Here is a 13,477-nt window from a genome sequence, read left to right as displayed (position 1 = left end):
ACAAGATCACGATGATAGATGGCTGTTTGGGAATGCAACACTGAGATGGGTTTTCCTCTTCACTAAGCATGGCTTCCAGGCGATTTTCCCCCTCAGAAAATCAACAGCAGCTGAGATCCAGAAACCAGCAGGATCCAGCAATAACAGGACAAGGTTAGGCAGGCCACGCAAGGGACAACTCCAATGAGAAAAGAGATGCTTATTCCAAAGCTCATCTCTAAATGGAGTGGATGGACCATAATTGATAACAAGCCCCACCTCTGAAGCTCAACAGAGCCCCTTTTGCAACTGTATTTTCTTAAAAACAACTTCTATTTTCTTCCTTTTGCAGCCTGCAGCCTGCGGTGAACACTTCTGACCCCGCTGCACTCAGCCTGCGCTCAAAGTCCTGCATCTGCCATTCCGCCCGGGCTCCTCCCGCACTGCCCCAATCCCTCTAAGTCACTGCCACATTTTTCCAAGCTCAGTGTTTACACAGGGTTTTATTTCGGCTGGTAAAACATCTGTATTTTTTCAGGGACTTAAATAAATGATCTATGCCGGGAATGTACAGTATAGGGTGATGTCAGGCCCCCTTTTTTGCTCGACTCACTGGGCAGAACAGGCAAACACTGTTTGAGCCTGTAGCTGGGAATGTGAATATTTATCCTGTCGACTTAATTCATACAAACAGAAATAGAGGCCAGCAGGCAGAAGGTATTTTATGGCTTTAAGTCAGACTGCAAGGGGGGTGGGGTGGGAAGGGGGATGGCTGAGGGAGGAATCTAAACTTTGTAATTCACAGAAACAACCCTAATCATATAACTGCTGGGAAACGGATACCAGCAAAAATGATTTCAAAGGCAGATTGTGTTTGTGTGTGTGTGTGTGGGATGAGGCGGGGAAGCAAGAGAGAGGAACATTCTCCAACTTGTATTTCATTTCTAATCATTACAATGCGGTTCAGAACTGGGTCTCTGCTTTAGGCATATTGATTGGATCCTCAGTTGGACCTTTGGCTTCTTGGGGGTGTCCCTCTTGCCTCCAACTTCCACAACGCAGGACACCATGTATGGTGGGTGTATGTACCAGCCTCTGTCGTGGGTATATATATATATATATATATATATATTTTACTGAGAGCTCAACTCTTATCAGCGTTGGTGGGTCAGTGTGGACTGGAGGCAGGATACCTGAGTTCCTCAACCTGTCCACGCCCTAGAAGAAAGGGCTAAGGAGGCAGGAGGCATCCACATTGACCCACCAACCTGACCCTAGCTGGGGGGCAGGCCTGTTTATCAGATGAGAGCACACCCTTAGGAAGGTCTTGGCAAGTTCCCAAAAGGTGACACCTTACTGTGTTGTGTCACCGCTGCCAGGAAAAGGATGCTAACTACAAACTGTAATTACTTCCGAGCTGACTCCAGCCTGAGGAAGAGAATCACAGGAAGCAGGCCATGAATATCTCTAAGGACTAAAATGTACAAAAACACCGAGTCTGTGGGCGACTGGAAATTTACTTTGTGTCTCAAATCCATCCCCTCCTTTCTATTAACACTTCCACTGTTCCAGTTCAGGAGCCAAAAGACCTTGCACCCAGATGATGAAAACAACTTAACTGACTGCTCCTTGCCTCCAACTCTCATTTTACACTCAGCTGTCAGAGAAATTTTCCTAAAGTCAAGCTCCCAAGTTCACAGACCTTCAGTGACTTTCGGCTTCCTAAAGAATCTGCTGGCACTGAGGCTCAACCTCACTTTCCAGTTTTACTTCCTACTTCCTCCACTTCATGGACCAATTCCGTGGCCTCAGGGGATGATCTCCCATTATTGACAGTTTGCAGACACCTTTTCTGTCCAGAATGCTCCTTCCATTTCTTCCCCACCCTCTCCACTTAGACCTACTGAAATTCCATTTGCACTGTCAGGTCCAGCCTAACACCTTCCATCAACTACCATACACGTGGCCTGAGACACACTCTTTTCCTCTTCCGTGGCCCAGCAGCTCATGGGAATTTTTTTTTTTTTTAACTTTTTAAATCCCACAATCAGGGTTGTTATGGAAGGAAAAGACTCTGACCTCTACTTCTTCATAGCCCTGTCTGGCAGGGAGAGGGGCTCAATACAGTGTGCATTTATCTGATTTGGAATTCTATCAGTCTCCTTTGGTGGGGGCACTTCTAAATTTAGAAGCCACTCTTCTTAATTCTCCCCAAAGGGGTTGGAAGGAAATAGTATCAACAAGGGAGTGGGTATACATTTTTCTTGGATCATCTCTGGGCTGGTGCTCTACATTTTTGGTTTTATTTTATTTTTTAATTTACTTATTTGAGAGACAGAGATAGATCTTACAGCTGATGGTCACTCCCTAAATGGCTGCAAAAGCTGGGGCTGGGCCGGGCCAAAACCAGGAGCCAGGATTTCCTCCTCGGTCTCCTACATGGGTACTCAGGCCATCTTCTGCTGCTTTCCCACAGTCATTAACAGGGAGCTGGACCGGAAGAAGAGCTGGTGTTCAGACGGGATGCTGGTGTCATACTCGGTGGCTCAACTTGTTGTTCCACAATGCAGGCCCCAACTATTTTCTTAAAGGCAGTACTGAATCAATAAAAAACTCTTTGATGTAACACAACTTATTACTGAAAAATAACACATATCACTTCTCCAGTCAAGACAGTGAATTTTAAAGAAACAAAGGAGGGGGGAAGTAGTGGCATAAATGAAACAAAATTAGTCATGAATCAGTAGTTGTTAAAGCTGAGTGATTCATTACAGGGATTCATTACAGCTTGTGTATATTTAAAATTTTTCTATAATAAAAGTTGTAAAGATTTAGAGAGAGAAGGAAGGAAGAAGGGATGAGTTAAGTCTATAGGATGCAAAACTGAAATCAAACTAGGGAGAGCTTGTGATGTAGTATAAGAAATAAGACACACAAACTGCAGTGGGCATTTGGCATGGCAGTTCAGCTGCCACTTGAGATGTCTATATTGTGTGTCAGAGTGCCTGGGTTCGGTTCCTGGCTCTGCTTTCAACTGTAGCTTCTTGCCAGTATGCACTCGGGGAAGGCAACTTGTAATGGCTCAAGTAATTGGGTTCTTGCCATCCACATAGGAGACTTGAATTGGACTCTGAGATCCTGGCTTCAGCCTGGCCACATCTCAGGCATTTAGAGAGTGAACCAGTAGACAATCTCTCTGTCCACTTCTGTTTTTGTCTGTCAAATAAAAATAAATACACACACACACACACACATAAATGATATTCAAGAAAGAAAACTTGCGTGTTATAAGAGACATAGAGAATAGAGGCTCCAGAAATAAACCGGCTGGAAATTTTGCATATGGAAATTAAGTGGATGTTAAAAATGACATTCAAATAAACAGTAGTAGAGAGACTGATAAGAGTTATTCATTGGGGCCAACACTGCGGCATAGTGCGTAAAGCTGCCGCCTGCCGTGCCGGCATCCCATATGGGCTCTGGTTCGAGTCCTGGCTGCTCCACTTCTGATCCAGCTCTCTGCTATGGCCTGGGAAAGCAGTGGAAGATGGCTGAAGTTCTAGGGTCCCTGCATCCACGTAGGAGACCTGGAAGAAGCTCCTGGCTCCTGGCTTTGGATTGGTGCAGCTCCAGCCACTGCAGCCAACTGGGAAGTGAACCAGCAGATGGAAGACCTCTCTCTGTCTCTCTCTCTTTGCCTCTCCTTCACTCTCTGTGTAACTCTGACCGAGATAAATAAATCTTTTTTTAAAAAAGTTATTCAATAAGTAGTAAAGACACAAACACCAGTCCTTTGGAAAATAATATAGTTGGATCCCTCCCTAAAGCCTTGCACTGAGATAAATTCCAGAAGAAAAGAATCAAATGTAAAAGAAAAGAAACTGTAAAAATGCCAGAAGGAAACAGGGAAATGCTTTACAATCTTCAAGTAACAATATATTTTTAAAGAAAGGACATGAAGCCATGAATAGAAACAGCATGTCTAAATACAAGAACATTGAAACTGAAAACATTTTTTTTTAACTTAAAACATTAAAAAAAATTTATGTATTTGAAAGGCAGAGACAGAGATAGAGACATCTTCCATCTGTTGATTCACCTCTCCAAATGCCTACAATAGCTGGAGCTGGGCCAAATTCAGGAGCCCAGAACTCAATCCCACATGAGTAGCAGGGACACAACCACTATAGCCATCGCCTGCTTCCCCCCAGAGTATGCACTAGCAGAAAAATGGAATAGAAAATGCAGCCAGGACTAGAATCTAGACATTCTGAGTTGGGATGCAGGCAAATGCTCACCACCAAATCAAAAACTTTTGTATAGCAAAAACAATTTTGGGGGTGGGTATTTGGCACAGCAGTTAAGAATGCCACTTGGGAAGTCTGCATTCCACATGGAAGTGCCTGGGTTCAAGTCCTGGCTATGTTCCCCATTCCAGCTTCCTGCTAATGTGCATCCTGGGAGGCAGTACGTGATGGTTCCAGTAGCTGGGTGTCTGCCACACACATGGAGTTCCCAACTCCTGGTTCAGCATGGATCAATCCTGGCTGTTAAAGGCATTTGGGGAGCGAATCAGTGGACAGGAGATCTGTCTCTTTCTTTGTCTTTCAAATTAAAAAAAAAGTATAAAACTACTACAAATATTCAAAAGCAAAGGCAAACCAGGGGTAATATATTATTAATTCCCCTAAGAAACAAAGGGCTTGCAAATCAATAACAAAAGTAAAAGTAACTGAATAAAATGTTGAGATTCCCAAACTTTCACAATTCACAGCACTTTTAGTGCCTCAATAATTTTTCCATGGTGTGCTCCAGGTCAAAGAAACATGTAAGAGTTCCATTTATAAAGTATCAAGGTCCAAACAACCCAGTTAAGTATCTATTCCCTAACAACTTAATGGCTGTTTGAAAAATCATACACACAAATCAAAAGAACATATGTGTATTATTTCATTCTCAAATAGCCACAATTATTTACTAACAGGCTGTAAGCACCTGTTGGTTACTTAGTAACTTCCCAAATCTTGATAATCATTGGGTTCTACCACTCTCAGTCCTGGCTCACAATAATTTCCTCATGGTATTTGTGCTCTCGCTCTCTCTCGCTCGTGCTCTCTCCCTCTCTCCCTCAACACAATAACTATCAAACCAAATTTTCAAAGAGACAGCATCATCAAAATGAATGTATTGAGCTAATGCTGATGACTGTAAGTTACTTCAAGCCAGTAGCTCACATAACATCTGACAGATGGCAAATGTCACTATGCTTCTCCCCCAAATTTAAAATATCTCATGCATTGGCACATACTTTTGAGAACTCCAAATATTTAGCAAAGAATATAAACAAAAAATTCACAGATGAAATACAAATAGCCAGTAAACATATGAGAAAATGTTTAATTTTATTAATGTTTAAAGAAGTGTAGTAAAATAATGTTTTATTTTGTTAACCCATGGCTTTAGCACAGATTTTTTTTTTAAGTTAGATCCAATTAAAAACTGGGTAAGAAAACAGACACTTTCAATCCTCATTGGTGGAATACAAATTGTCACTTTTTAAGAAGGTAGCCAGTAGAGCCATGTTGCACATACAATGCCATTTTTACCCTGCCAACTGGAGATGGGCAAGGCAGCAACCTGTAAGCCTGGCAGAGACTACTGATAAAGACTTCGGTCTTGCAATACCCACTTTTAAGAGTTTACTTTGCAGACAAGTGTGGGCAGGGACATAAATGCTCACGAATGATATTCAGCACCAGTGGACCAGTTTAAAAAAAACAAAACAAAACAAAACAGGATATTCCCACAAGTATTCTGTCATATATGGTCAAACTGTACATCCACTGACAAGAAATGTTGTAGATTTATATATTGTTAAGTACACAGGAAGCTGCAAAAACAGTATACCATTTTTATCGTTGCCAAGTTAACAGGTGGGATTTTTCATTCAACACTGCATTACTTTTGCACTATAGAAAGTTTTGCAGGAAGAATGTGTTGTTTTATTTAACCTTTTATTTTGAAATAATTACAGATTCATAAATTGCAAAAATGGTAGTCAGTATACCTTTCATTCAACTTCCCCCAATGGTGATTCCTAATGTAACTATAATCCTATATTAAAATCAGAAAGTAGACATAGCCACACTACTGTTAATTAGATCACATACCGTATTCCGTTTTCGCCATTTTTTACACACCTTCCTTTGTGGGGGAAGGGCAATTTTAGTTCATGTATGGATTTATGTAACCATGACACATCAAGATACAGAACCATCCTAACACCGCAAAGGAAGACTGCGTTAGTTTGGAACCAGCAACAACAAAAGCTAAAATACATTCTTTTTGTCATGGATTCCCTAACTCCATATGCAATATGAAAATTCACACACTTATTTTTAGGACAGGGAGTTGTGTGGTACTTTGCACCAAAAGATAAAAATGAAAGAAAAGGACCTTCTCAAGGAGTCATACAGGAAAGATTGTCCAACATTCCCAGGGCCCGCCTGGTCTCCTCCTTTGACTTTTTGGTTCTGTGGTCAGTGTAGCCAGAACAGCAGGTCTGTGCAGAGCTCCATGGAGGGGAGAAGGCTGTGCAGAGGGGAGATGGGAACGTGCAGCAATAAATATCTCTAATGTTGTTTCTTTAGCAAACAAGGCCAAAGGAAATGTAAAGCTATTATATTCATTTGCGTTTTCCAGATTTTAGAGCAGCTGTAAAATGTGCCCTGTAAAGAGTCTGGCTCACAGCACACTGTTTGGCGTTCAGCATCTGGTGTGCAGGCTGGGGTTTGGGGCAACTGGACTTAAGGAGCTGCCCCCGTGGCCCCAGCAGCCCCAGCCGCTGCTGTCTGCTGGCTCCCAGGGCACTGTGGTAATACACAGACTCCTCTTTTTGAAAAATGATGATGGAATTTTTTTTTTACTCTTTCAGTTGCAGCTTATTTCAAAGGTCATCAAAGTAAACAAAAGGAAAAGACTGTGACTCTTTAAAAGTCAGAAAGTGACAACTGTTTATAAAGCGACTGTTTATATTTTCACATGGAGGAAGGAAAAAAAATGACTCCTCTAAGCCCCTCGGAATGGAGACTTAGGCGGCTACCCCACCGCTCCCCCAGTTTGTTTGTTCATTTGCCACTCATACACCTCCAGCAGAGGCAGAGGAACATCTGCTGCATCCATTTTATGTGGAATTATAAAAGTCTACTGGATGGCTGGGGTTTATGGAGTAAATCAGGCAGTGTCTTAAGCAAAAAGCCTGGGTAGCCCTTTCACCGATAACTGTGCCTTCTCCAGTCCTACTAAGTAGGTATAATACCCAAAGTCACACAGACAGGAAGCAGGAGGGTCTCTCCAAATCCTGAGTCCAGTTTACTAAGGGGGAAGCTTTGTCCAGAGAATGGTGATTCTAAGAGATCTAATCCAAAGGGCCAGTGGAATGCATCCTTATGAGCCTCCTTTGATCCCTCAGATTAATACCGTGAACTCTGGACAGCCACCATGAATGAACTTCCAACTGGATTTTATATGTGTTATTAGATATTTTCCAGGATAATGAGATCTAGGTGGTATTAAAACAACCATTTAAAAGGTTCTTTTGTGCATGGCATGCTGCATGATTTAATCAAAAATACAAGTCTCAGTCTACTCCACAGATTTCACATTATTTCTACACATCCATTAAGGCTCAGCTCACGCGGTCTCTCTATGAAGTTCTCCTTGACAATTCCAGGTCACAGTGATTTCTCCACCCTCTCATCCATGGTATTTATTATCTGAACCATTCATTTGGCACCTAAGATATGTTGCCCTGATTGCTATTTATCTTTTTATGTAAACCATGTCGTTTTATCTCCTACAGAGCCTTGCTGGAGTGCAAAAGTTTGTTGATTTGATTTTAAATTTAAGGCAATTATCCTGTGGGCTGAGATAAACAGTACTTGCAAGGCAATAGTTAACTCAATAGTGAAAGTAAACAGCAAGACTGCTTGTAAATGGGTTGTTATGCAAAGTAAGATGACCAATGAATGCAATTCCTCCAGACTGCAATGTGTGTGTGTCATGGGTCATCGGTGTGCTACTTCTGGCCTAGTGACATGGCATGTTATTTATATGAATTCATCATCCTCTGAGCTCATCTTGAGGAAACCCGTCCCTCGGAACCTGTTTCAGCTCAAACACTGATACCTCTAGGAAGCTATTCTCTCAGAACTAAGTTTATTTGCTGAATGACTAGCAGAGTGAAACAATGACTTTCTGAGTTAACCATGCCACCCATCTAGCCATAAACTATTTGCCTTTTTCCCTTTCACTATATTGCTAGAAGGCCGTGAGGACCAGGCTTCGGAAAGTTCAAAGAGAAGTTTCTATGGATTCTTCTCCCTATCAACAAGCCCTCCCAGCCAATTATTAGGACTGACTTCAATGAGCGAACAAGACATTCTTTTTTTCCAGGCACTGAAGTAAATGTATCTTTTTTTTTTTTAAGATTTTTATTTATTTATTTGAAAGTCAAGAGTCTGGGATGGGGTGAGACAGACAGACAGACAGACACACACACACACACAGAATGAATCTCCCATCTACCGGTTCACTCCCCAGATGTCTGCAATGGCCACGGCTGAGCCAGGCTGAAGCCAAGAGCCAGGAGTTTCATCTGGGTCTCCCACATGGGTGGAATGATCTCAAACACTTGGGCCATCTTCTGCTGCCTTCCCTAGGCCATTAGCAGGGAGTTAGATGGGAATTGGGGCAACTAAGACCTGAACTGGCACCCATATGGGATCTCAGCATTGCAGGTGTCAAATTTACCTGCTATATCACAACACCAGCCCTAAGACATTCTTCTTGGTACCTACTAAACTATACTGATAAGCTTTAGTCTTTGTTTCTTTTAATTTCAATTAAAAAGTGGAGGGAGGGAGAGAGAGGGAGGGAGAGGTGGGGAGGGAAAGACACACCTAGGTCAGGCTGAAGCCAGGAGACTGGATTTCACTCTGGGTCTCCAATGTAGGTAACAGGGACCCAGGTACTTGAGCCATCATCTGCTGCTTCCCAGGATGCACATTAGCAGGAATATGGAAGTGGAGGAGCTGGGACTTGAACAAAGCACTCTGATATGAGATGTGGGTGCCCCAAGTGGTACTTTAACTGCTGCACCAAGCACCTGACCTGATAAACTTAATTTTGAGATTAATTGTTCTCAACCTGGCATGATTTTAACGTGGGGAGATGTCTGGCAATTAGAACATTTGCATAAAATTTTATTTATTTATATGTCACACACACACACACACACACACAGAATTCCCATCACAGGATCATTCCCCTAAATACTTGCCATAGTGGAGGCTTGGCCAGGTTGAAGCCAGAGGCTGGACATTAGTCCAAGTTTCCCATGTGGGTGGTGGGAACCCAACCACTGAGCCATCACCACTGCCGTTCAGGGTCTGTATCAACAGAAAGCTGAGATCTGGAGCCAGAACCAGAAATCGAACCCAGGTACTCTTGATATGGGACACAGGCACCCTAACCAGTGTCTTAATCCTCTAGGCCAAACATCGGTCTCACAGAATCACAACTGAAAGGGTAGCTACAGTGGTCTCTAGCAGGTGGAGGTCAGTGATGCTGCTAAATATCCTGCCAGGCATAGCTAAATCCCACACACAAAGAATCCGCACACTCAAAACGTCGGCAGGACCAAGCTTGAGAAGCCCCAGCCTAGCGGTAGATCACGGGCTTGGTCGTCAAGACTTACCTGGTGACCTTAGCAACTCATTTAATCTCTCTGAGCCTTAATTTTCTCGTTTATAAAATGGAGCCAGCAATACAACTTACATCATGAGGTTACTGTGAAGTCCAAGAGATAATTCATGTGAAAACGTCTCTGTAATTACTGTTTAAAAACTAGTCACCCTTATTAATGGGACGGCATGCCTTGTGTGTGGTTTTAATTCTGCTGGGTAATTTATGGCATCTCTTGAGTCAATGTGGAAGGAGACTCACTGCACCTCTCTGCAGCCGCCTGTGTCCCCTGGTTCTGCACCATTAGCTCTCTGACCCCTCTGAGCTGTCTGCTTACACTGTTCTCAGGCAGGTGTGTCCACTCGGCCACTGGACCCCTGCTTTTTGCAGGACTGCTCTTTAGCAGTCCTTTCCTTAGTGGTCTCTGATGATTTTCCCAGAAGTTGTGCTTTCTAACTAATCATCTTACTCTAGCCCGTAACAGTGACAAGGATAAATGATGATTATCCCTCAGGTGCTTTAGGAAGTATAGCAGTTGTTATCAAGTTTGCCCTTTCGGTCATAAGCTAAATTTTCTGCGTATGTGATTTATATTTAAGAGTTATTAAGTTATTCAGTGTCTCAGAAGAGTAATTTGGTGAGCCTTGAACATATTAGTTCTATTAGTTATGACCCACAAGAGTTTTATCCTTGACATTCTTTGCAACAGAGCATGCCCCATCACCTCTCATATCCAGAGGTAGTTTCTAGCTTCTCTGGACTGCCTTGAAGGGAAAACAGACTACGTGAGTGAATCTGGCCAGTTTGCTTTTATTTTATTCAAATTAAGTAAAGTAAAATACCCTTGCTGGGTATTTTAGTCTCACAGAATAGATACCTGGACACTTATATAGTGAATCCTTAGGACCTTACATCATAGTCATATTGACGGGTGTATGGGGACCAGAGCTGTGGCATAGAAAGTAAAGCCGCTGCCTGCAATGCCAGCATTCCATATAGATGCCAGTTTGAGACCCAGCTGCTCCACTTCCCATCCAGCTCTCTGCTATGGCCTGGGAAAGCAGTAGAAGATGGCCCAACTTCTTGGGCCCCTGCACCTGCATGGGAGACCAGGAAGAGGCTCCTGGCTCCTGGCTTCAGATCGGCGCAGCTCCGGCTGTTGTGGCCAGTTGGGGAATGAACCAGTGGATGGAAGACCTCTCTCTTACTCTGCCTCTCCTTCTCTCTCTGTGTAACTCTGACTTTCAAATAAATAAATAAATCTTTGAAAAAAAAAAAAAAAAAGGTGTATGAATGTGTGTGAATGTATATGAAATCTGATAGACTCCTAACAGTTTTTAAAGGTAATATAGTAGTTAGTCCCAATCTTCTTGAAGTGAATGGTAAACTCTAAGTATAAAAAAATCATGTCTCCATAACAACAGGATCTTAGCTATCATGAAAAAAACTGTTCGCTCAGAAACTTTTAAAGTGGCAGAAGAGAGGGCTGGCACCGCGGCTCAATAGGCTAATCCTCCGCCTGTGGCACTGGCACACCAGGTTCTAGTCCCGGTCGGGGCACCGGTTTCTGTCCCAGTTGCTCCTCTTCCAGTCCAGCTCTCTGCTGTGGCCCGGGAGTGCAGTGGAGGATGGCCCAAGTGCTTGGGCCCTGCACCCGCATGGGAGACCAGGAGAAGCACCTGGCTCCTGGCTTCGGATCAGCGCAGTGTGCCGGCTGCAGCATGCCGGCCGCAGTGGCCATTGGAGGGTGAACCAATGGAAAAGGAAGACCTTTATCTCTGTCTCTCTCTCTGTCCACTCTGCTTGTCAAAAAAAAAAAAAAAAAAAAAAAGTGGCAGAAGAGAAAGAGTCAGACTTCTTACCTCATCCAGATGGATGCCTTCTACTTTGGGGACCATCACAAAAACAAATGGAAAGACTGAGTTCAGCTCAGTGTCATGAGGAAGTGAGTAAGACACCCACCAAGAGGGGCATCTTGATTCCTGATTGTGTGCTCGAGGGGCATTTGCCCCTGTGGAAATACACGCAGTCCCAAGGTGGGAGAGGGGTCTTCAGTCACGAGGATTCACTTTCCTGGACTTCAGAGAAGCTCTTTATGTCACGTGATAGACTAAAAGCCTGGCAGAACTAACTTTAACCTTGGACTACTGACATTTAGGGCCAGAAAATCCTTAGTTACGGGGGCTGCTTTGAAAAAAAAAATAAAAATAATAGTGCTGTATGCACTATTGGATGTTTGCCGGCCCTTGGCCTTTACCCATTACATGCTGATAACACACTGCCAACCAATAACATCTCCAGACACCACGAAATGTTCCCTGTGGGGAAACAGGGCCCCAGATTGGACACCACTGCATTGGGCATTCTAGTCAATTTGTTGATACCATGTATTACATCTGCTTTAGGGAGCTGGCACCTGGGGTGGTCTATGTGTTTATGAAGCTCCTAATCCATCTGTTCACTTAGCAAATATTAGCTGATAACTACTTCTATGACTTTTTTTTTTTTTTTTTTTTTTTTTTTTTTTGACAAGCAGAGTGGACAGAGAGAGAGACAGAGAGAAAGGTCTTCCTTTTCCATTGGTTCACCCTCCAATGGCCGCTACGGCTGGTGCGCTGCGACCAGCGCACCACACTGATCCGAAGCCAGGAGCCAGGTGCTTCCTCCTGGTTCTATGACTTCTAAACAGAAAGAAGAGCACATTTCAAGGCCCTAGGCCAGGACAAGGCCTGGCATTTAGTAGAAAATACATGGGGGTAAGGATGAATGAAAGGAGAAAGCCAGTGTGAGATGAGGCTGGAGAGGCAAGCTGGGTCAGGTCATTTTGGTCCTGACAAACTATGCTAAGAAATTTCTATTTTAAATATGACAGTAAGGCAGGCATTAAGCAAGGTACTCAGTTAAAGCCATCTGAATTTCAGAAAGGGCCGTCTGCCCTCTACAAAGAATAGACTAAAGGGGGAGAGAGTGTAAGGAGGGAGGCCAGATATGAGATAAATGTTATCACCCTTGCAAAAGATAAGGATACTGTGCACAAGGAGAGCAGCGTAGATATTGAGAGTAGAGAGGTAGATGCTACTAGATTAGAAGCCAGGCTAAAGAAGATGTAGCTCTTGGGGCAGTGCTGTGGCGTAGTGGGTTAGGCCATTGCCTGCAGTGCCGGCATCCTATATGGGCGCCAGTTCATGTCCTGGCTGCTCTACTTCCGATCTAGCTCTCTGCTATGGCCTGGGAAAGCAGTGGAAGATGGCCCACTTCCTTGGGCCCCTGTACCCACATGGGAGACCCAGAACAATCTCCTGGTTCCTGGCTTTGGATAGATGTAACTCTCAAAACTTGTTTCCCAGATTTTCTTTCGTGAAACTGGGTAAATGGTGGTGCCATTTACTGACAACAGGAAGATTAGCAGAGGGTCAGGTTTGCGGCTAGACCAGAGCGGGAAATGAAGAATTTACTGTGCTCCTAGGGGAAAACAGTGCCGCCTGATTTAAGAGTGAAACAAGAAGATCATCTCTACTTCCAGGAGTTTATGGTCTATTTGAGGGGAGGGCACACAAGGCAATAGTCATATCCTATGTGGGAGGAGGGTCTACAGCCAGGGACTTCGGCAAGCACTGTATGCAGTGAACACTACCTGTGAATCGTATTCAGCACAGCCAGAGACAGAGCCTTGCCAACTCCCCCTCACCGTGCATTCCACGAGGCCACACGCTTATGTACAGAAGAGACAATACTTACATTGTAGTTGTTTTCT

At 43.6% G+C, this 13,477-nt stretch overlaps 1 protein-coding gene across 3 annotated transcripts in view; it reads right to left on the bottom strand.

The window, feature by feature from the left end:
- THADA (THADA armadillo repeat containing) overlaps window positions 1-13,477 on the bottom strand; it is a 375,449-nt gene that overhangs the window by 116,282 nt on the left and 245,690 nt on the right. Inside the window, exon 30 of one of the 3 annotated variants that reach the window (XM_070069194.1) lies at window positions 6,367-6,570. The exons of the other annotated variants lie outside the window; for them this stretch is intronic. Within the exon in view, the coding sequence (XP_069925295.1) occupies window positions 6,448-6,570 (123 nt within the window). The 3' untranslated portion in view covers window positions 6,367-6,447. Of the gene's footprint in view, window positions 1-6,366; window positions 6,571-13,477 lie in introns of those variants that run through there. 3 annotated transcript variants of the gene reach the window in all.

This window comes from Oryctolagus cuniculus, chromosome 2, assembly GCF_964237555.1.
Source record: "Oryctolagus cuniculus chromosome 2, mOryCun1.1, whole genome shotgun sequence".
In the NCBI taxonomy this organism is placed as follows: Eukaryota; Metazoa; Chordata; class Mammalia; order Lagomorpha; family Leporidae; genus Oryctolagus; species Oryctolagus cuniculus.
This window is presented reverse-complemented; position numbering and strand designations above follow the sequence as displayed.